The sequence below is a fragment of the Pteropus medius genome, unplaced genomic scaffold (genome assembly GCF_902729225.1).
Source record: "Pteropus medius unplaced genomic scaffold, Ma_sr-lr_union100, whole genome shotgun sequence".
Lineage (NCBI taxonomy): Eukaryota > Metazoa > Chordata > Mammalia > Chiroptera > Pteropodidae > Pteropus > Pteropus medius.
In genome coordinates, this window is record NW_024349802.1 from 11,504,534 (window position 1) to 11,525,565 (window position 21,032).

At 43.5% G+C, this 21,032-nt stretch overlaps 3 protein-coding genes across 3 annotated transcripts in view; all 3 read left to right on the forward strand.

The window, feature by feature from the left end:
• Positions 1-3,981, forward strand: part of LOC120581457 (protocadherin gamma-A1-like) — an 11,156-nt gene extending 7,175 nt beyond the window's left edge. Inside the window, exon 2 of the mRNA XM_039836375.1 lies at positions 3,939-3,981. Within this exon, the coding sequence (XP_039692309.1) occupies positions 3,939-3,956 (18 nt within the window). The 3' untranslated portion in view covers positions 3,957-3,981. The remainder of the gene's footprint in view (positions 1-3,938) is intronic.
• Positions 3,982-4,032: 51 nt separating this feature from the next.
• The window catches only part of LOC120581195 (protocadherin gamma-A3-like), a 142,910-nt gene continuing 125,910 nt past the window's right edge, over positions 4,033-21,032 (forward strand). Inside the window, 3 exon segments of the mRNA XM_039835933.1 lie at positions 4,033-6,684; positions 8,979-11,488; positions 20,856-20,963. Coding sequence (XP_039691867.1) covers positions 4,227-6,684; positions 8,979-11,488; positions 20,856-20,963 — 5,076 coding nt within the window. The 5' untranslated portion in view covers positions 4,033-4,226.
• Positions 11,551-18,264, forward strand: LOC120581461 (protocadherin gamma-B1-like). Its single transcript, XM_039836379.1, is given in 2 exon segments — positions 11,551-15,391; positions 15,393-18,264. Coding segments are annotated over 2 exon segments (2,166 nt in total). The 5' UTR covers positions 11,551-14,078; the 3' UTR covers positions 16,246-18,264.

Below are 21,032 nucleotides of genomic sequence, written 5' to 3' on the forward strand. Positions count from 1 at the left end.
AAAAAATGAAGTTGAACCCTTACCTTAAACTATATATAAAAATTAACTCAGAATAGATCAAAGATCTAAACAAAAGAGCTAAAACTGTAAAACTCCTAGAAGGAAACATTGGGGAAAAGCTTCATGACATTGGATTTGGCAATGATTTCTTGGATGTGACACTACAAGTACAGGTAACAAAATAGATAAATTGGACTTTATCAAAATTTAAAACTTTTGTGCAGCAAAAGACAATATCAACAGGGTGAAAAGGGAGCTCATGAAATGGGAGAAAATATTTGCAAATCATATGTTTGATAAGAATTGATATCCAGAATATATAAAAAATGCCTACAACTTAACAAAAACAAAACAAACAACTGAATTTTAAAATGGGCAAAGGGCTTTAATAGACTTTTCTCTAAAGAAGATAGACAAATGCCAAATAAGCACATAAAAAGATGCTCAACATCACTAATCATTAGGGAAATGCAAATCAAAACCATAAAGAGATACCACTTCATACCCATTAGGGATGGCTACTTTTTAAAACAAAACAAAACAAAACAAAACAGAAAATAAGTGTTGGTGATGATGTGGAGATGTTGGAACCTTTGTGCATGGCTGATGTGAATGTAAAATGATTGCTGTGGAAAAACAGTATAGTGATTCTTTTAAAACAAACAATTATTGTATGAGCCACTAATTCCACTTCTGGATATATACCCAAGAGAAATGAAAGTAGGAATATGAACATGTATTTGTACACCCCTGTTCATAGCAGCATTATTAACAATATCAAAAAAGTAGAAGCCACCCTGGTGTCCATGGCAGTGGATAAACAAAATGTGGTGTATACACATAATGGAATATTTTTATGCCCTAAAAAAGGAAGGGATCTTTGATACATGCTACGATATGAATGAACCTTGAAGACGTTATGCTAAGTGAAACAAGCCATCCACAAAAGGACAAATAACTGTATGATTCCTCTTATATGAAGTTCTTAGAGTAGTCAAATTTACAGAAACAGAAAGTAGAATGGTGGTTGCCAGGGGTAGAGAGGAGGGAGGAATGAGAGTTAGTGTTCAGTGAGTACAGAGTTTCAGTTGGGGAAGATGGAAAAGTTCTAGAGGTGGATGGTGGTGATGGTTGCCTAACAATGTGCATATACGTAATGCTACAGAACTGTATACTTAAAAATGTTTAAAATGGTCAATTTCATGTTACATATATTTTACCATAATTAAACAAAAAGAAGTCCAGTACTCGCTGTTAAGATCATGGTAAAAAAAAAAGCATGAACGTGGAAAAGCTATGTGTAAAGGGAGAAGACATGAGACTACATAGAGAGAAAATCGCCCAAATGTCCCAGCACACCAGCTGAGCGCAGTCCCTAGATGATGCCGAATGAGTAACGACCAGCAAAACCAGCAGAACTGAGATAGATGATCCCAGACAGATTGAAAAATTGTTGAACAAATGAAACCATGTCATTTTAAGACACTAAACTTGGAATGGTTTATTATACTCAATGATAACTGAAGTGATATGAGTACAATTTGACCCAGCAATTCCATTTTCAGGTTAATATCCTAGACTTAGAGAGATGTGTACATGAGAAGAAATGTCCAGATAGGTTCACTGCCTCATTGTCTGCAATAGTAAAGAAAGAAGAAAGGGAGAGAAAGAGACAGGGAAGCAAAAGAAAAGAAATAACCTAATGTCCCTCTATATCAGGAAAATGAATTTTTACATTTTTCTTATAATGGAATATTATACAACAGTTAAAATAAACATTATCAACATAAATAATTCGCAAAAGTGGAATGTTGAAGATGGAGTGCATTGCAGAATAAATATAGCGTGCTATTATTTGAATTTGAAATAGATAAAAGTGTTCATGGATGCATATATGTGCAGTAAAAAAATGCATGGGAATAATAAGTGCTCTATTCTGGTTGGTGATTATTGCTATAAAGGCAGTAATAGGACTGTTTTAAAGGAAGAATACCAGGGGAATTCACCTTTTTCTATAGGTTGTTTTTAAAAATTGACCCCTAACAACCATAGTAATGATTGCTCAGGCTTTGTCTATGGTGAATTGTCTATGGTGAAAGCTTATCTAGAAACATACTTACATAGTATTAAAGCATCTTTCTATAAAATATTAATTACAAAGAGAAAACTAATTTTACTAGAGATACTAATAGAGAAACCTAGAAGTAACCCCCTTAACCAAGTGATCAATGTTAACATCAGCAGTAATGGGACTAAGATATATTGTGCCTCCTGATAAGATGCACTTAGAAGGCTACAACATTTCTGTAGCATTCCTGCTGCGAGCTACATAATCTGAATCTAACCATGGGGGGAAATCATCAGACAAATCTTAATGAGGGGTATTCTACAAAATAACTGACCACTACTTTTCAAAAGAAGTGTCAAGTCATAAAAATTTTTAAAAGGCTGGTAAACTGTCTCAGATTAACTGTTTAACTAAAGAGAAATCTTTAAAATATTGTGTGATCCTGAACTGGATCCTAGACCAGATTTTCCCCCTTTTGCTATAAAAAGGCATTATTGTGACAACTGGCAAAATTTGACAAACATTTGTAGATAAGATAATAGGACTATATCAATTCCAATTTACCGACTTTTATTGTATTTTGGTAATGAGGGAATGTTATTGATTTTAAGAAATAGACGCTGAAGTATTTAGAAGTAAAGGATCATCATGTCTGCAACTTACTCTGGAATAGTTCATGGAAATTGAAAGAGGGAGAGAGACAGAGACAGACAGAGCATGAAATCAAAATGTTAACATTTGGGATAATATGGATGATGAGTGTGTGGGAATCTTTTGTACTATTTTTGCAAGCTTTCTTTAAGTCTGAAATTATTAAAAATAAAATGTTTAAAAACTGGTCTCAATTAAATATGACGAAATGTTAAGATGTGATCAATGTTAAGTGGCATGTATACAGGCTTTCGTTACATTATTTTCTATACTTGTCTGTATGCTTGAAATACTTCAAAATTTATTTTTGAAATAACAAATGTGTTATTCATAAGTACATTAAAATGAAACAGGAGTAAAAAGACATGCAATGTATTGTTTTATATGCTCAAAAAACACTAAATATCAGGAAAAGGACTTGTCAAGCTCTAACAACTTTGACTTATTCTCCATGTGGTAAAAGTCCTTCCTTGTTTTCTTAGTATTCCATGCTGCCTCTCACTTCTCAGCATTTGTTCTGAGGTTCTAGAACACTACTCCAGCCTCTTTCTTCATCCAGTCCTACCTTTTAGAATTCATGTTTCAGAAAAGTCTTTCCTGATCCCCAAAACTAGGCTGGATACCCTTCCTGTATATTCTCCCATTGCCCAGTGCTTCCCACCATCGTAGCAGTTATCATACTCTATTATAATAATCTGTTTACTTTCCTATGTCCTCCCCTATCCTGCATACTTCCTGAGAGAAGGGACAGTGTTAATCAGGTTCACCATTCTATCTCCAGCATCAATCAGGCAAAGTGTCAGGCACATGATAGTCACCCAATTAAGTGTCTGATAATTCAATAATTTAAATATAGGTCTTGAAGTTAAATATTAAGCCATCCAGCACAGAAACCCAAAATATATAACTTTAAGAGATAATGAGGCTAATGTTTTAAAATAGAGCTTATTGTCTGAGAATATAAAATAAGAGATTGAAGATGTTTGGAGGAAGGACCACAGCAACCTTGATTAATAGAATGCCTTGAACTTCCAATAATACTTTCCTAGCAAATACTATCAAGGTCACATTCATTTACACCATTCTTATTAATTCTGAGAGAAAGACTCCTAACTTGAAAGATCTACTTCTAAGATATTTTAGAACTGGAAGAGTCCTCAAAGCAACTTGAAAGTCACAAGGCTAACATAAACAAGAAATAACTTGGTTTGCCTGATAGGATGCAGATATTACTTAAGCCTCTGAGCGTCGCTGTTGACCACCTAAGAAGTAAAAACCTGCAAGACATCCAATCCAACACTACGACTCCCACAACACAAAGGGCTGGGCATTCGGCCCGCAGGGTTCCGGGCAGCAAAGAGATTCAGTCAAGTTGTCCACTAGTTCTCTCCACTAGTGGAGACCTGGGTCCTGTGAATGCTGGTCACCACAGGCTCTGAGGAATAAAGATTGGAATCCCTCACCGTATGCTGGAAGTTGCCTGGGAGAAAAGCCTGCAGCAGAAGAAATGGCGGTTCTGCAAAAGTTGCCACAACGCAGACGCCTGGTCCTGCTATGTCTTGTTTTGGCAGCCCTGTGGGAGGCGGGAGTTGGGCAGATGCGATACTCTGTGCCAGAAGAGATCGACAAAGGCTCTTTCGTGGGCAACATCGCCAAGGACCTGGGGCTGGAGCCCCGGGAGCTGGCGGAGCGCGGAGTCCGCATCGTCTCCAGAGGTAGGACGCAGCTCTTTGCTCTGAATCCGCGAGGCGGCAGTTTGGTCACCGCGGGCAGGATAGACCGGGAGGAGCTCTGCTCTCAGAGCACGCTGTGTCTGGTGAATTTTAACATACTTCTGGAAGATAAATTGAATATTTATTCAGTAGAGGTGGAAATAACAGATATTAATGATAATGCGCCTCGCTTTGGAGTAGAGGAACTGGAGCTAAAAATCAGTGAAACGACTACGCCAGGATTCCGGATTCCTCTAAAGAGTGCGCATGATGCGGACGTAGGAGAGAACACCCTTCAGAAGTATGAACTTAACTCAAATGACCACTTCTCCCTGGACGTGCGAAGTGGAGCGGATGGGAACAAGTACCCGGAGCTCGTGCTGGAGCGGGCGTTGGACCGCGAGGAGGAGGCGGTACACCACCTGGTCCTCATGGCTTTGGACGCGGGCGACCCTGTCCGATCTGGCACCTCCCGCATCCGCGTGATGGTCCTGGATGCAAACGACAATGCGCCTGTTTTTACACAGCCTGAGTACCGTGTAAGTGTTCCGGAGAATGTGCCCGTAGGCACCCAGATACTCGTGGTGACCGCAACTGACGCAGATGAGGGATACAATGCACAAGTGGCATACTTTCAAGAGAAAACCCCTGGAGAATCCTCAGAGGTATTTGAGCTTAAGTCGACATCGGGAGAAATAACAATCACAAAAAGTCTGGATTATGAGGATGCCAAATTCCATGAAATTGATATTGAAGCTCAGGATGGTCCTGGCCTTCTGACTAGAACGAAGGTTATTGTCACGGTTCTGGATGTGAATGACAATGCCCCAGAATTTTACATGACCTCTGCTACTAGCTCAATTTCTGAAGACTCTCCTCCAGGAACCATAATTGCACTTTTCAATGTACATGACAGAGACTCTGGGAAGAATGCATTTCTCACATGTTCACTCCCAGAGAACCTTCCTTTCAAGTTAGAAAGGTCAGTGGACAATTACCACCGACTGGTTACAACCAGAGCCCTTGACAGGGAACAGTTTTCCTCTTACAACATCACTGTGACTGCAAAAGATGGAGGGAACCCATCTCTGTCCACAGATGCTCATGTTTTGCTGCAGGTGGCAGACATCAACGACAACCCGCCCATGTTTCCCCATATGTCCTACTCAGCCTACATTCCAGAAAACAACCCCAGAGGCGCCTCCATCATTTCTGTGACTGCCCATGACCCCGACAGCGACGACAATGCCCATGTAACTTATTCCTTGACTGAGTACACCCTTCAGGGGACGCCCCTGTCCTCCTACATCTCCATCAACTCAGATACGGGTGTCCTCTACGCGTTAAGCTCCTTTGACTATGAGCGGTTCCGCGACCTGCAGCTCTGGGTGACAGCGCGGGACAGCGGGACCCCACAACTCAGTAGCAACGTGTCTCTGCGACTGTTCGTGCTGGACCAAAATGACAACATACCGGAGATCCTGTATCCCACACTCCCCACCGACGGTTCCACTGGCGTGGAACTGGCGCCCCGCTCTGCAGAACCCGGATATCTGGTCACTAAGGTTGTGGCAGTGGACAAAGACTCGGGCCAGAATGCCTGGCTGTCCTACCGCCTGCTCAAGGCCAGCGAGCCAGGGCTCTTCATGGTGGGGCTGCACACGGGAGAGGTGCGCACGGCGCGGGCCCTGCTGGACAGAGACGCCCTCAAGCAGAGCCTGGTGGTGGCCGTCCAAGACCACGGCCAGCCCCCTCTCTCTGCCACTGTCACGCTCACTGTGGCCATTGCTGACAGCATCCCAGACGTCCTGGCCGACCTGGGAAGCCTAGAGATCCCGCATGACTCTGACGCCTCAGGCCTCACTCTGTACCTTGTGGTGGCGGTGGCTGCTGTTTCTTGCATCTTTCTCGCCTTTGTCACTGTGCTATTGGCGCTCAGAGTGAGGCGCTGGTACACGTCACGCCTGCTCCAGGTTTCGAGAGGCCGATTGGCCAACGTGCCCGCCTCGCAGTTTGTGGGCGTGGACGGGGTGCAGGCGTTCCTGCAGACCTATTCCCATGAGGTCTCCCTCACTGCGGACTCTCGGAAGAGTCACCTGATCTTCCCGCAGCCCAACTATGCGGACACACTCATCAGTCAGGAGAGCTGTGAGAAAAGTGATTTTCTATCAGTGCCTCAGACTTTACTTGAAGTTGAAGAGGAAACATTTCCTCAGGTAAACTCTCTTCACAATATACTTGTGAGCTATTACTAAAATAAATAAAATCACCTGTTTACTTAGCTTCCTCCACTGTTTAATATATCTCTTATATTTTGCCTGTTTCCTTGGGAATATATTCAATTTTTAGGACATAAGCTCTGGTGGATGATTTCTTGATATGTCTAAGTGTTCACACACTGTAAGGAGGAAGAGGGGCTAGAATAATTTGTCATGAGTGTAAATCGGGAGTTAGTGGGTGAAGATGATATTGAGGTTATCAAAAGAGCACTGCATTAGGAACTGGGGTATCTGGTTTCTTGTATTTTTTGTCCCATCCCTGGGCAAATCATCTCATATGCTTGGTCAACAATTCTTTCTCTTTTAAAAATATGAAGGTTGGTTGTATGTTTACTCAAGTGCTTTAAAATTTAAGGCTTTTATGTTTTATATTTGAATTTATTTATGAATAATGAAAACACTTAAGTGATTAGTTCCTTCTCACTCAGTCTTAATATTTTTCCTTCAGGTTGGCGATGAGGTTCTTCATTTTACTTGATTTACATGACCTTCCCCATTTAAAAGATGGAAATTTAAAAATACATATGCTTCACCATGTTTCAGGAAGTTATGTCATGGTATCTCTGCTTAGTTAAAAACCTCATTTGCCTCTAGTAGCTGTGTGTTCCTTGAAGAAGTTATTTGCTCTATAATAAATGAGTAATGTAATAGTAAACATGTTTCTGTTTGATATTTACTCAAGTGCTTTAAAATGTTTTTTTAAATGATGTTTTTATTTTTCTCATATTTGGAAATTAAATTGCCTTTTTCTCTTTAAGAATAATGTATGCCCTCAAGGGATTCACAGACTATAACAAATAATTGCCCACAAATATCCTCCTTATACATCTCTCTTTTCAAAATTTCTTATAGCAACTATTTAAAACACTTCCAGTCTCTCACACAACCTCAGTCCCCCTCACAACCACAACCTGCCTTCTCATTTCTTTTCCCATGCTGGCTTTTAGTATGTTAGTTATATATTTAATAACAGAGAACAAAGAATACACTAATACTCTATGTAATTGGGATTGTTTTTATTTGGAAGTTATCAAGTACTGAATCTTGTATGTAATGGTATCGTCATCTTCAAGGTGCTGTGATTCCTTACCATATTTAAGGGCATCTGAGGGAAAATTAACCTGAGACAATATATTCCACTGTGTTTATTACTATTGCATAATTCTCTATGAGATTAAATGGGAACTCACCGTGGAGTAATACAGCATCACACTTTTACTTGTAAGTAATTAATAAATTATGAACTGAGGAAAACAAAAGACAGTTCCTTTTTTGTGTATAGTAACCACAAGTCCTATTTTTGTGCTTGGAGAGAAAACTAAATACAAAAAAAAAAAAAGAGTTTCTGCAACATAAAACAATAGCTTATCTCTATTAGTTTCAGTTTGGATCTTTAAAAAAACATCCTCACCCTCTAGATTTAAGCAAAGCGGGCTACTTTTAGTACTATGACGTTCTGTGATTTCTCACTCACATCTAGGCATTGCCATGCTGTTCTCTCTCACGTCCAGGCTTCCTCCCTGATCCATTCTTCTCACGTTTCTTGGGAAAGCCTTTGATAACCTCCAAGGTCAAGTTGGAGGCCCTCCCATCGCTCTTGGATTCCCCCATGATGGTTGTGATCACAGTGCACTGTAATTCCTTGTTTGCTTTTATATCTTTATAAACTCTGTGAAGAAAGTGGCTGTATCCATATCATTCATCCTAAACCCCCAGATATTGTCCGACACCCAATTATATGTTTGTTTAATGAATGGATTAAATAAAAATATTGAAACTAATATGTCAAGCTATCAAGGGCAAGCTTCAAGAGGCATAATTTAAGATTGTGAATGATTTTTCTGTGTGATTCTTAAGCTTTGAACATTTCAGAACGGTATCTCTGGCTTGTTTGAAACAATATTGGTTGTGTTAAAGTTAGTGCGTGGCTTCCCAAGGAAGTAACTTGAAGTCACATATTTAACATAAAGCAATTTCATTACGTGAAGTAAACACCAATCCCGATACCTCTGATTAAAAGGGTTTCAGGTGTTGGGAACCTTTAAAAATACTAACGGGTTTGTCTGTGAGGGTGCACCAAACGGTTAGGCCTCTGAGCGTCGCTGTTGACCACTTAAGGAGGAAAACGCAGCTAGGGAGCTAGTCCACCATTACTTTGTTCATAAAAAGCAAAAAGCCAGCAAATTAGACTCAGAAGATCCAGGCTGTTACCAAGCTGACCCTGTCAGTCAACCAGCTCTGTGATCTATGAATTAGGCCCATGAAAAGCTTAGTTCATTGAGAAAATAAGAGTGGAGTCTATCGTGGGAAATTGGAACCGAATTCAGGAAAAAAAAAAATTCACCAAAAAGGAAATGACCGATTACATGAGATTCAGAAACAGTGGAGGACTGGCCCTGCTGTGTGCATTCCTGGGGACGCTGTGCAAGACTGGATCCGGGCAGATCCGATACTCGGTGCCCGAGGAGCTGGACAAAGGGTCCTTCGTGGGCAACATCGCTAAGGATCTCGGGCTGGAGCCCCGGGAGCTGGCGGAGCGCGGAGTCCGCATCGTCTCCAGAGGTAGGACGCAGCTTTTCTCTCTGAATCCGCGAGGCGGCAGTTTGGTCACCGCGGGCAGGATAGACCGGGAGGAGCTCTGCGCTCAGAGCGCGCTGTGTCTAGTAAAATTTAACATCTTGGTTGAAGACAAATTGAAAATTTTGGAAGTAGAAATAGAAATTAAAGACATTAATGATAATGCTCCTAATTTTCTAACAGAAGAATTAGAAATAAAAATTGGTGAACTAACGGCCGCAGGAACTCGATTTCCACTTAAGACTGCATTTGACCCAGATGTGGGCATAAACTCCCTGCAGAACTACCAGCTCAGCCCCAATGACTACTTCTCCCTGGAGGTGAAGAGTGTCTCTGATGGGGCCAAGTACCCAGAGTTGGTGCTAGAGCGGGCTCTGGACCGTGAGGAAAAGGAAGTTCATCATCTTATTCTCATTGCCTCTGATGGTGGTAACCCTGTCCACTCTGGCAACTTGTGCATCCAAGTGATAGTTCTGGACGCAAATGACAATCCACCAGTGTTTACTCAGCCTCAATACCGAATAAGTGTTCCAGAGAATTTGCCAGTGGGCACTCGGCTGCTCACGGTGAATGCCACCGACCCTGATGAGGGATTCAATGCTCAAGTGTCCTATACACTAGATGAAATGCCTGGGAAAATTGCTCAAATTTTTGACCTTAACTCAGTGACAGGAGATATATCAATATTAAAAAGCCTAGATTATGAGGATGCTATGTTCTATGAAATTAAAGTTGAAGCACAAGATGGACCAGGTCTTCTTTCAAGAGCAAAGATTCTAGTCACAGTTCTGGATGTGAATGACAATGCCCCAGAAGTTATGATCACTTCTTTCACAGGATCAGTTCCAGAAGAAGCTACCGCTGGAAGAGAAATTGCCCTTGTCAATGTGCATGACCGAGATTCTGGACAGAATGGGCAAGTCACAGTTTTTGTCCTGGGAAATATGCCATTTAATTTGGAAAAATCAATAGACCAATATTACCGCTTAGTGACAGCCAAGTCCCTGGACCGTGAACAGTTTTCTGAATATAACCTCACTCTGAGAGCAACAGATGGGGGAAATCCACCTCTGTCCACCGACACTCACTTCACCGTGCATGTGGCAGACATCAATGACAATCCACCTACCTTCACTTATGCCTCCTACTCTGCCTACATTCCGGAAAACAACCCCAGGGGAGCCTCCATCTTCTCCATTACTGCCCAGGACCCTGACAGCACGGAGAACGCCCACATCACTTATGCACTGGCTGACGATACCGTCCAGGGGGCGCTTCTCTCCACCTACCTCTCCATCAACTCCGACACCGGTGTCCTCTACGCTCTGCGCTCTTTCGACTATGAGCAAATTAGAGACCTGCAGCTACTGGTGACAGCCAGTGACAGCGGGGACCCTCCCCTCAGCAGCAACGTGTCTCTAAACCTTTTTGTGCTGGACCAGAACGACAACGCGCCAGAGATCCTGTACCCCGCTCTCCCCATTGATGGTTCCACTGGCGTGGAACTGGCACCCCGCTCTGCAGAACCCGGATATCTGGTCACTAAGGTGGTGGCGGTGGACAAAGACTCGGGCCAGAACGCCTGGCTGTCCTACCGCCTACTCAAGGCCAGCGAGCCAGGGCTCTTCGCGGTGGGGCTGCACACGGGAGAGGTACGCACGGCGCGGGCCCTGCTGGACAGAGACGCCCTCAAGCAGAGCCTGGTGGTGGCCGTCCAGGACCACGGCCAGCCCCCTCTCTCGGCCACCGTCACGCTCACTGTGGCAGTGGCTGACAGCATCCCAGATATTCTGGCCGACCTGGGTAGCTTAGAGATCCCGCAGGACTCTGACACCTCAGGCCTCACGCTGTACCTCGTGGTGGCAGTGACTTCGGTCTCCTGCGTCTTCCTCGTCTTTGTCATTGTGCTATTGGCGCTCAGAGTGAGGCGCTGGTTTACGTCACGCCTCCTCCAAACTTCAGGAGGCAAGCTGGTACACGTGCCCACCTCGCAGTTTGTGGGTGTGGACGGGATGCGGGCATTCCTGCAGACTTATTCCCACGAGGTGTCCCTTACGGCGGACTCACGGAAGAGTCACCTGATCTTCCCACAGCCCAACTACGCAGACACGCTTATCAGCCATGAGAGCTGTGAGAAAAGTGAGCCTCTCCTGGTATCTCACGACTTACTTGAAGCAAAAGAAGACCCCAAGCTACTTCAGGTGAGTATATTTTTTGAATATTATAAAGAACAATTGTGCCAGTGAGGTTATTATAAATCTTTAATACACATTTATTTGAAAATAAAGCAGTATGGTAGTCCAGTTGTTTAAATATTTGTTCCTCTCTCCTTCTGGGCCTATGATGGGGTACACTTCCAAGTCTCATATGGCTGAATGGGCCTAGGTAACTAGTTCTGGCCAAGACATTGTAAGTGGAAGAAGGTTTGTGTCTTCTTGGAGGAAGGTCTAGTTGCCATTATGAGAATTTCCAAATCTCTAAGATACTCTTTGGAATTTTGACTGATCTTTCTAACTGGTTCTTGAAGCACTACAATGGAAGCAGAGCCCTGTGGTTAACCCAACATGGACCTATATACTTATAACAAATAGACCTTTTTAATTTTAAATCTCTGTAGTTTGGAGTTTGTCTCTAACTCCAGCATACCTAGCCTATCCTGACTGATACAAACAAGTAAAAAAATAGGTATAAATACTAGGTATTTTAGGCTCCCATAGAATGATGCTTAACGTCCTCCAAGCCAAACCACTCTCTTCATCTCAATGACATAAATATTGTAGGGTAAAAAATATAGAGGTTTGTCAAATAGTTTTACCTGGCCTGTAGTTCCTATTATGTATACTTTAAGTGTGTGTGTGTGTGTGTGTGTGTGTGCACGCGCACGTTGATTTAAGATTTTTGCATGAAGGTAGGAAGTTCAATTGCCTAAACTGTTATGGGCCTTGAAGTGACATTTCTTGTCCGTTGAGAAGCATAAAAAATATAAGGAGTTATGTCTCAGCCTCCCCAGGAAATTTCCAGACCATCTACTCCAATAATGAAATAGGAGTCCTACAACTTTCTTGGGCCAGAAATTGTTGGCCCATTTTGAAATTAATAAAATTATTTTCACCCATAAAATGGCATCAGAGAGTCATTCAAAATTGGACCAAAATATATTTCATTAGGTCTCAACAGATGTCTCCTTCAATATATTAGGAAGAGGTACATTCAAAAGTGTGTGACAACAGTGTCTGAATAAAATAACTGAAAGCAGAGAAGGGTGTATTCTCACTCAAACATGCAAATATATCACAGAAAAACGGCACCTAACTTTTGAATATCTGTTTTGGGGAAATTTTTATAATATTAATATCACTTTCTTCATAAGGAGAAAAAACTGTTAAATGGCTAAGTGCCAGGGGAACTTCAGATGCTCAAAGAGAATTTTATAAGTATCCTATGTAAAACAGCTTACTTGAATGTTATGAAGATGCAAAGAAACTACAAAAGCAGTATAATTTCCATCTACATGTATAGATAATGAAAGGTCTCAGACATCCCATTTCCACTAAAAAGGATTTTTTAAAAATGGGCAGAAATTCATCGCAATGGAAAGGGAGGAGGGACTATGATAAAAGGAACAGAAAGTATAAAGCCATGAAGTAGGGAAAGCAAGAGAAAAGATGTCTTAAGAAAACAGATAATATCTGTTTTTACTGGAGTGTAAGACGAGTTTGGGTTAGCACTGTAAAATAGTAAAACAATTTGAGTTGGTATCTAACTTGGTAGTGCATTTGTTGATTTTAGTTACCCAAGACCAATTCAAGGATTACAGAGTGAGTTGAATCGGAATGCCTCTCCAAGATTTACCAATCAGTGATCAAGTCAAACTCATTTCACTTACTAAAGGCTAGAGCTGAGAATTGGCATTATTGCATATACCTTCATATAATAAAGAAGCTCTGGTTTCATAAAAGTGAATGTGGTTTACACAAGATTCAGCCTTATAAAAGCATACATTTGTACCCGAATACTAAATTGGTCCCTTTAACAAATATCAGGCTCTGCCGCACTTAACAGGAAAATTATGTTTAAAAAGATGAACAATACATTAAAAAATAAGTCTAGGGCCTTGACTCACTTTTTTTAAGACTATACCTTTGAAAAGTATTACTGAATTGGTGAAGTATATATGGAATGAGTTTAAAATACTAAATAAGGGAAATTATGGATTTACCAAAGTGTAAGGATCATAGTCCACTAAAATGCAGATAAAAATCTAGTAACTTATTTGGGTACATCCATACTAGTTCTGCCAATTTTATACAGTGAAATCACTAAAGGTATTTTTGCCTCCAAAACTGAAAAAAAAAATGACTATGCATTATGAAATATTTTAATGAAAAAAGAAGAATATAAAATGATGACAAGGGTTATGAGATGACAAAAACTAGAAAATGTTGATTTAAAGGGAAAACTTGGATATTTGTTTTTTTCCAACAAATAAAAAGACAAAGTGCATAGATTCAAGAGCTTACATTTTGAGGATAAGTAGCTGGGCAATATGCAGTTTTCACAGACAACCTCGGGGCACCGCTGTTGACCAAAGGGAAGAAAAGGGTACTCAGTTCTGCAGGAGCTTCTGGCAAAGTGCTTTACAGCTTTGTCCTGCACACATCAGAACGTGGGATGGACCCTAGAGCACCTAACAAGTCCTACCCTCAAATTACAAAAGCCCAGGGTGCCATGATTGATTTTTTAAATACCCCAGAGACATCTTGAAAAGAAGCTTCCCAGAGAGTTCAAGAGATGCAAAGGAGCTCCAGGAAAGCTGAAACAATGAAAAGTCAGGCACTGCTTCTCTTCCTGCTGTCTTTGTTGTGCACAGTCATCTCCCAGCAGATTCAGTATGAGATTCCAGAGGAGCTGGCCAGGGGCTCGAGGATGGGGAAGCTCACTAAGGATCTGAGGCTCAATGTCCAGGAGTTTCCAGCTCGAAAATTGTGGGTTAGTGCAGAGGATTTTTTCAATGTGAGTGCAGAGAGAGGGGATTTGTTAGTGAGCAGTAGGATAGATAGAGAGATTTGCGGCAGGAAATCTGAGCGTGCACTGGAATTTGAAATAGTCGCTGAAAATCCAATGAATGTGTTCCACGTGATTGTTGCAATCCAAGATATTAAGGACAATGCACCATATTTCATTGCAAAAGACATTAACTTAGAAATCTGTGAGTTGGCCTCACCAGGGGTAAAATTCCCTCTGGATTCTGCACAAGATGCAGATACAGAAAGTAACTCACTGAAGATTTATACCATCAACTCCAATGAACACTTCTGTCTGTCAACTAAGGAAAGTCCTGATGGAAGTAAATACCCAAAATTACTGCTGGAAAAATCACTGGGCAGAGAACAGCAGAACTCCCACCACTTAGTCCTGACTGCCACGGAATGGGCGGGGGGGAACCCTCCTCGAAGTGGCACCACCCAGATCTGGATCCATGTCACTGATGCCAACGATAGTGCTCCAGTGTTCAGCTAGGACACATAAAGAGCTAGACTCCAAGAAAACATGGCCCAGGGAACCTCTGCGCTAAGGATGAAGGCCACCAACCAGGATGAGGGCATTAATGCAGAAATCACCTATGCCTTCCTTAATGCCCCAACAAGCACCAGCCTTCTCTTCAATCTCAATCCACATACAGGTGACATCACAACCAATAGTACATTAGACTTTGAAGAGACAAGCAGATATATGTTGGCTGTAGAAGCCAAGGATGGAGGAGTACACATGGCTCGCTGCAATGTTGAGATTGACATCGTTGATGAGAATAACAATGCCTCAGGGGTGACATTCATGTCCTTTTCAAAATGGATTCCTGAAGACACAGACCCTGGAACCATAATAGCCCTCATTAAAGTGCAAGACCAAGATTCTGGGCAAAACGGTCTGGTGACATGCTATATTCAGGAAGAAGTTCCTTTCAAATTAGAATCCACCTCCAAGAATTATTACAAACTGATGATTGATAGTGCTCTAGACCGGGAGCAGATGGCAGAGTACGACGTCAGCATCATAGCAACTGACAAGGGCGAACCATCCCTAACCTTCAGTACAACCGTCACCACACACGAGTGAGATAAACGACAACGCTGCCGTTTTCCACCAGGTCTCCTCCCTGGTCCATGTGCCAGAAAACAACCCACCCCGGGCCCCCATCGCCCAAGTCAGCGCCTCCGATCCCGACCTGGGACCCAACGGCCACGTCTCCTACTCCATCGTGGCCAGCGACCTGGAGCCGCGGGCGCTGTCGTCCTACGTGTCCGTGAGCGCGCAGAGCGGCGTGGTGTTCGCGCAGCGCGCCTTCGACCACGAGCAGCTGCGCGCCTTCGAGCTGACGCTGCAGGCCCGCGACCAGGGCTCGCCCGCGCTCAGCGCCAACGTGAGCCTGCGCGTGTTGGTGGGCGACCGCAACGACAACGCGCCTAGGGTGCTGTACCCGACGCTGGGGCCCGACGGCTCGGCGCTCTTCGACACGGTGCCGCGCGCCGCGCAGCCCGGCTACCTGGTCACCAAGGTGGTGGCGGTGGACGCGGACTCGGGACACAACGCCTGGCTGTCCTACCACGTGCTGCAGGCCAGCGAGCCCGGACTGTTCAGCCTGGAGCTGCGCACGGGAGAGGTGCGCACGGCGCGTGCTTTGAGCGAGAGGGACGCTGCCCGCCAGCGCCTGCTGGTCGCTGTGCGCGATGGAGGACAGCCACCCCTCTCGGCCACAGCTACGCTGCTCCTGGTCTTCGCTGACAGCCTACAAGAGGCTCTGCCAGACTTCAGCGACCGCTCTGCGCTCTCTGACCCCCAGGCTGAGCTGCAGTTTTACCTGGTGGTGGCCGTGGCCTTGATGTTAGTGTTCTTCCTCCTCGCGGTGATTCTGGCGGTTGCCCTGCGCCTGCGACTTTCCTCCAACCCCGCCGCCTGAAGTTGCTTTCATCCTGGTCTTAGTTCCAAGTCTGGACCTGTGTTTCTCTCCAATTACAGTGAAGGAACATTGCCCTGTTCCTACAATCTGTGCGTTGCCTCACAATCAGCTAAGACAGAGTTTAATTTTATCAACGTGACCCCAGAAGTGGCTCCCCCTCGCCATCTCCTGTGTGAAGCTCCTTCTATGGATGTATGTGCCAGTAATGAAGACCCCCAAATCGCTTATGACTCCTTTTTTTCCTCTGCAAACCTACTTAAATTAGTTGTGCATAATTATTTTTCATCGTTTTTCATTGTTCTGGTGATGGTAGTGAGAGAGGAGGTATATGCTGTGGGTGGGGATGAGTTTCTTGATTGCTCAGTATTCTTGGCACTTATCGAATTACTACTTCACAATCTGTATGATTGGTCAGCAAATCTTGCTAAAAAGAGATTTTCTTGTGTCAGCACTGCTTTTTCTTAATTGGTGTGGTCCTATTTTTTTCAAGCTTTACTCCTTATAAAGGTACTGGAAATTCTTTCTGCCTATGTTAATGTTTATGTTCATCTCATCTAATACATTCTACTTGTTATCTTTTTGCTGCAATGTGGATCTTTAATATGGCTTTCCAATAATTAAGTCTCTTAGCACTTCTTGGCCTTACGTAGCAAAGACTGTCAGATTTTACGTTTGAATCATTAACTTTGAGTCAATTTTATTCCCACTTTATAATCTCATTCAAGAATAGTTTTCTTAACCATTCTTCAATAACTTATGTTTAAACTCATTCGACTTTGTCATTATTTTAATGAGGAACATAATGAACTTTTTGTATACATAGTCTTCATATTTCTTTTTTTTAGTATAAGAGTCTAAAATTCTCAAAATATCTCATTTTCCTCCCAACCCTCAACTTTCTGGGTCCTCTGATGATTGTGAAAAATATGTTTAATCTTCTCCACAAAGTCTGAAGATTTAAAAACTCTGAATAGTCAATGTATTTTGCGTCCGATTAAAATATGAGTAACTTCTAGAAGTTAATTATTATGTGAGGGATAATCTAAATAACTGACTGCTCACTGCCTTATCTCAAGTTTTCTCAGGTTAGTAAATCACTTCAAGTTTTCTTGAATAAGAAAACTATGAGACATGCAATGATAACATACATACAACTGCTAAAATGTTTCCTTTTACTAGCTATTTCTAAAAATCAAAGCTAAAGTAAACTTAGAAATAATGGTGAAATAGTACCTTCTGGATGTGTTCTTAGTGAAAAAAATCACTGAAATATTGTCTGCTCTTTATAGTACTTTACTAACTTTTCTGTCCTACCTTTATTTTTAAGATCAGTGATTCTTTTATTCATTGTTTTAGACTTTGCAGTTGCATTAGTGACTCACTCATTAAACATTGAAAAACTATTTGAGTGCATACTCTATGAAAGGTGCGGTTCTAAATTTGAGGATACACTGTGAACATGGTAGTCATAGACATAGCTTGTGGCCTAGAATCTTCTTATAGAAAATTAATGAGCAAATTCTCTTCCCAAACCTATTATTATATTTACCAATCCCACTGGTGCAGGGGTAAAACTAGCTCTTGAACAATAGAAATTTTCTTACAAGGGAACTAAAAAGTTGTCCCAGATTCTAAAAGTTAACTCATGTGAGGAAACTGGTTTCCGCGTTGGTTGAGACTAGAGCCTAGACTTCCAACTCCCCAGACACTGGCTTTTCCATTTTTTCATTCTTCAAGCCCATCCTTGTTCCTGGGAGATATAAATGTGTCCTTCACATAATATACTGTACAAAAAATGGGCAATAAGAATAAATAATGCAAAAACTTAAAAGTGGTAGAAAAAATTCTTAGCAAAAAAAAATCATATTTTTCTCTGAAAGTTAATTACTTCACAAGGCTTATTGCACAGGAAGCTATAGGTTGTTTCTATATTTTCATTACAAATAAAACAACAGGAGTTTGACTTTTATTGTTTGGGGAGAAATAAGATAAGGAAAACGCAGCACGCAATTGATAACTTTACCAAAAATAGATTGCAGTAACAGGTTAGGACTCTGAGCGTCGCTGTTCACCAATCGGGAGAAAAAAGACAACCAGGAATTTAATCCGAACCATAAGGTTTCTGCATCACAAAGCAGTGGCCCTGGAGCTTTATGAACGCTCCACTCAGGAACTCCCAGGGCTCCAGCAGGTTACAGTGAAAACACATTATATTGGACCACGAAGATCCTGGGGTTCCTCAGTCCTTCGCCGAAGGAAAACCCAAGCGCAAGCTACTCCGCGGCAGGGCTGTGATGGAGGCTCCGCCTTATCGCCCAGACTGCAGCAGGCTGGTCCAGATCTGCCTTCTCCTGGGGGCCCTGTGGGAAATCCGGGCCGAACAGATCCACTACTCAGTACCTGAGGAGCTGGAGAAAGGCTCCTTTGTGGGCAACATCGCCAAGGACCTGGGGCTGGAGCCCCGGGAGCTGGCGGAGCGCGGAGTCCGCATCGTCTCCAGAGGTAGGGCGCAGCTTTTCGCTCTGAATCTGGGAAGTGGCAGCTTGGTCACCGCGGGCAGGATAGATCGGGAGGAGCTGTGCGACAGATCTCCAAAGTGTTTAGTGAGCCTGGAGATTCTCCTAGAGGACAAAGTGAAAATTTTTGGAGTAGAAGTGGAAATAATCGATATTAATGATAACGCGCCCAACTTTGGGACAGAGCAAAGAGAAATAAAAGTAGCTGAAAGTGAAATTCCTGGGACAAGATTCCCTCTTCCTGAAGCTTTTGATCCGGATGTAGGGGTAAACTCCCTGCAGGGTTACCAGCTCAGCTCGGATGTTCACTTCTCCCTGGATGTGCAAAGCGGGGCCGATGGGATAAAGTACCCGGAGTTGGTGCTGGCGCGCGCCCTGGACCGCGAGAAAGAGGCAGTTCACCACCTAGTCCTCACCGCCTTCGATGGAGGCGACTTGGTTCACTCTGGCACTGCCAGGATCCATATAACACTTGTGGATACCAACGACAATGCCCCCATATTCACTCAGCCCGAGTACCACGTGAGTATTCGGGAGAATGTGCCGGTGGGTTCCCAGCTCCTCACTGTAAAAGCCACTGATCCAGATGAAGGAGCCAATGGAGAAGTGACATATTCTTTCAGGAAAGTGAGAGAGAAAATATCCCAGCTGTTCCAGTTGAATTCTGTGACTGGAGACATAACAATATTAGGATCACTAGATTATGAGGACTCTGGATTCTATGATATAGATATAGAAGCTCACGATGGTCCTGGTCTTCGAGCCAGAAGCAAGGTACTGGTGACAGTTCTGGATGTAAATGACAATGCTCCAGAAGTCACGGTTACATCTCTCACCAACTCTGTCCAAGAAACTTCTTCCCCAGGCACAGTAATTGCACTTTTCAATGTTCATGACAGTGATTCAGAGGAGAATGGCCTTGTCACATGTTCTATTCCAAATAATCTTCCATTTACACTTGAAAAGACCTATGGAAATTATTATCGGTTGTTGACGCACAGAACTCTGGATAGGGAAGAAGTTTCAGAATATAACATCACGGTAACTGCCACTGACCACGGAACTCCACCACTGTCTACAGAAACTCGCATTTCACTGCAGGTGGCAGACATTAATGATAACCCACCTTCTTTCCCCCATGCTTCTTATTCTACCTACATTCCTGAAAACAACCCCAGAGGAGCCTCCATTTTATCCATGACCGCCCAGGACCCTGACAGCATTGAGAATGCCAGAGTCACTTACTCCCTGACTGAGGACACGCTCCAGGGGGAACCTCTCTCCTCCTTTGTCTCTATCAACTCTGATACTGGTGTCCTATATGCGCTACGTTCCTTTGACTATGAGCAGGTGAGAGACTTACAACTACTGGTGACAGCCAGTGACAGCGGGGACCCTCCCCTCAGCAGTAACGTGTCTCTAAGCCTGTTTGTTCTGGACCAGAACGACAACGCGCCAGAGATCCTGTACCCCGCTCTCCCCACTGATGGTTCCACTGGCGTGGAACTGGCACCCCGCTCTGCAGAACCCGGATATCTGGTCACTAAGGTGGTGGCGGTAGATCGAGACTCAGGCCAGAACGCCTGGCTGTCCTACCGCCTGCTCAAGGCCAGCGAGCCAGGGCTCTTCACGGTGGGGCTACACACGGGTGAGGTGCGCACGGCGCGGGCCCTGCTGGACAGAGACGCCCTCAAGCAGAGCCTGGTGGTGGCCGTCCAGGATCATGGCCAGCCCCCTCTCTCGGCCACTGTCACGCTCACTGTGGCTGTAGCCGACAGCATCCCAGACGTCCTGGCTGACCTGGGAAGCTTCAAACCCTCCGCCAACCCTGACGATTCCAGCCTTACTCTGTATCTGGTAGTGGCAGTGACCACGGTCTCCTGTGTCTTCCTCGCCTTTGTCATCGTTCTTCTGGCGCTCAGACTGAGGCGCTGGCACATGTCACGTCTGCTCTCAACTTCCGGAGGCAGATTAACGGGCGTGCCAGCCTCGCAGTTTGTGGGTGTGGACGGGGTGCGGGCATTCCTGCAGACCTATTCCCACGAGGTGTCCCTCACTGCGGACTCACGGAAGAGTCACCTGATCTTCCCACAGCCCAACTACGCGGACACGCTCATCAGCCATGAGAGTTGTGAGAAAAGCGAGCCTCTTCTGATAACTCAGAATTTACTTGAAACTAAAGAAGAACCCAATCTTCATCAGGTGAGTCAATTTGCCACACTGAAACATTATCAGAGAGCTGTGTAATTGTCTCCAATTGTATAAGATACG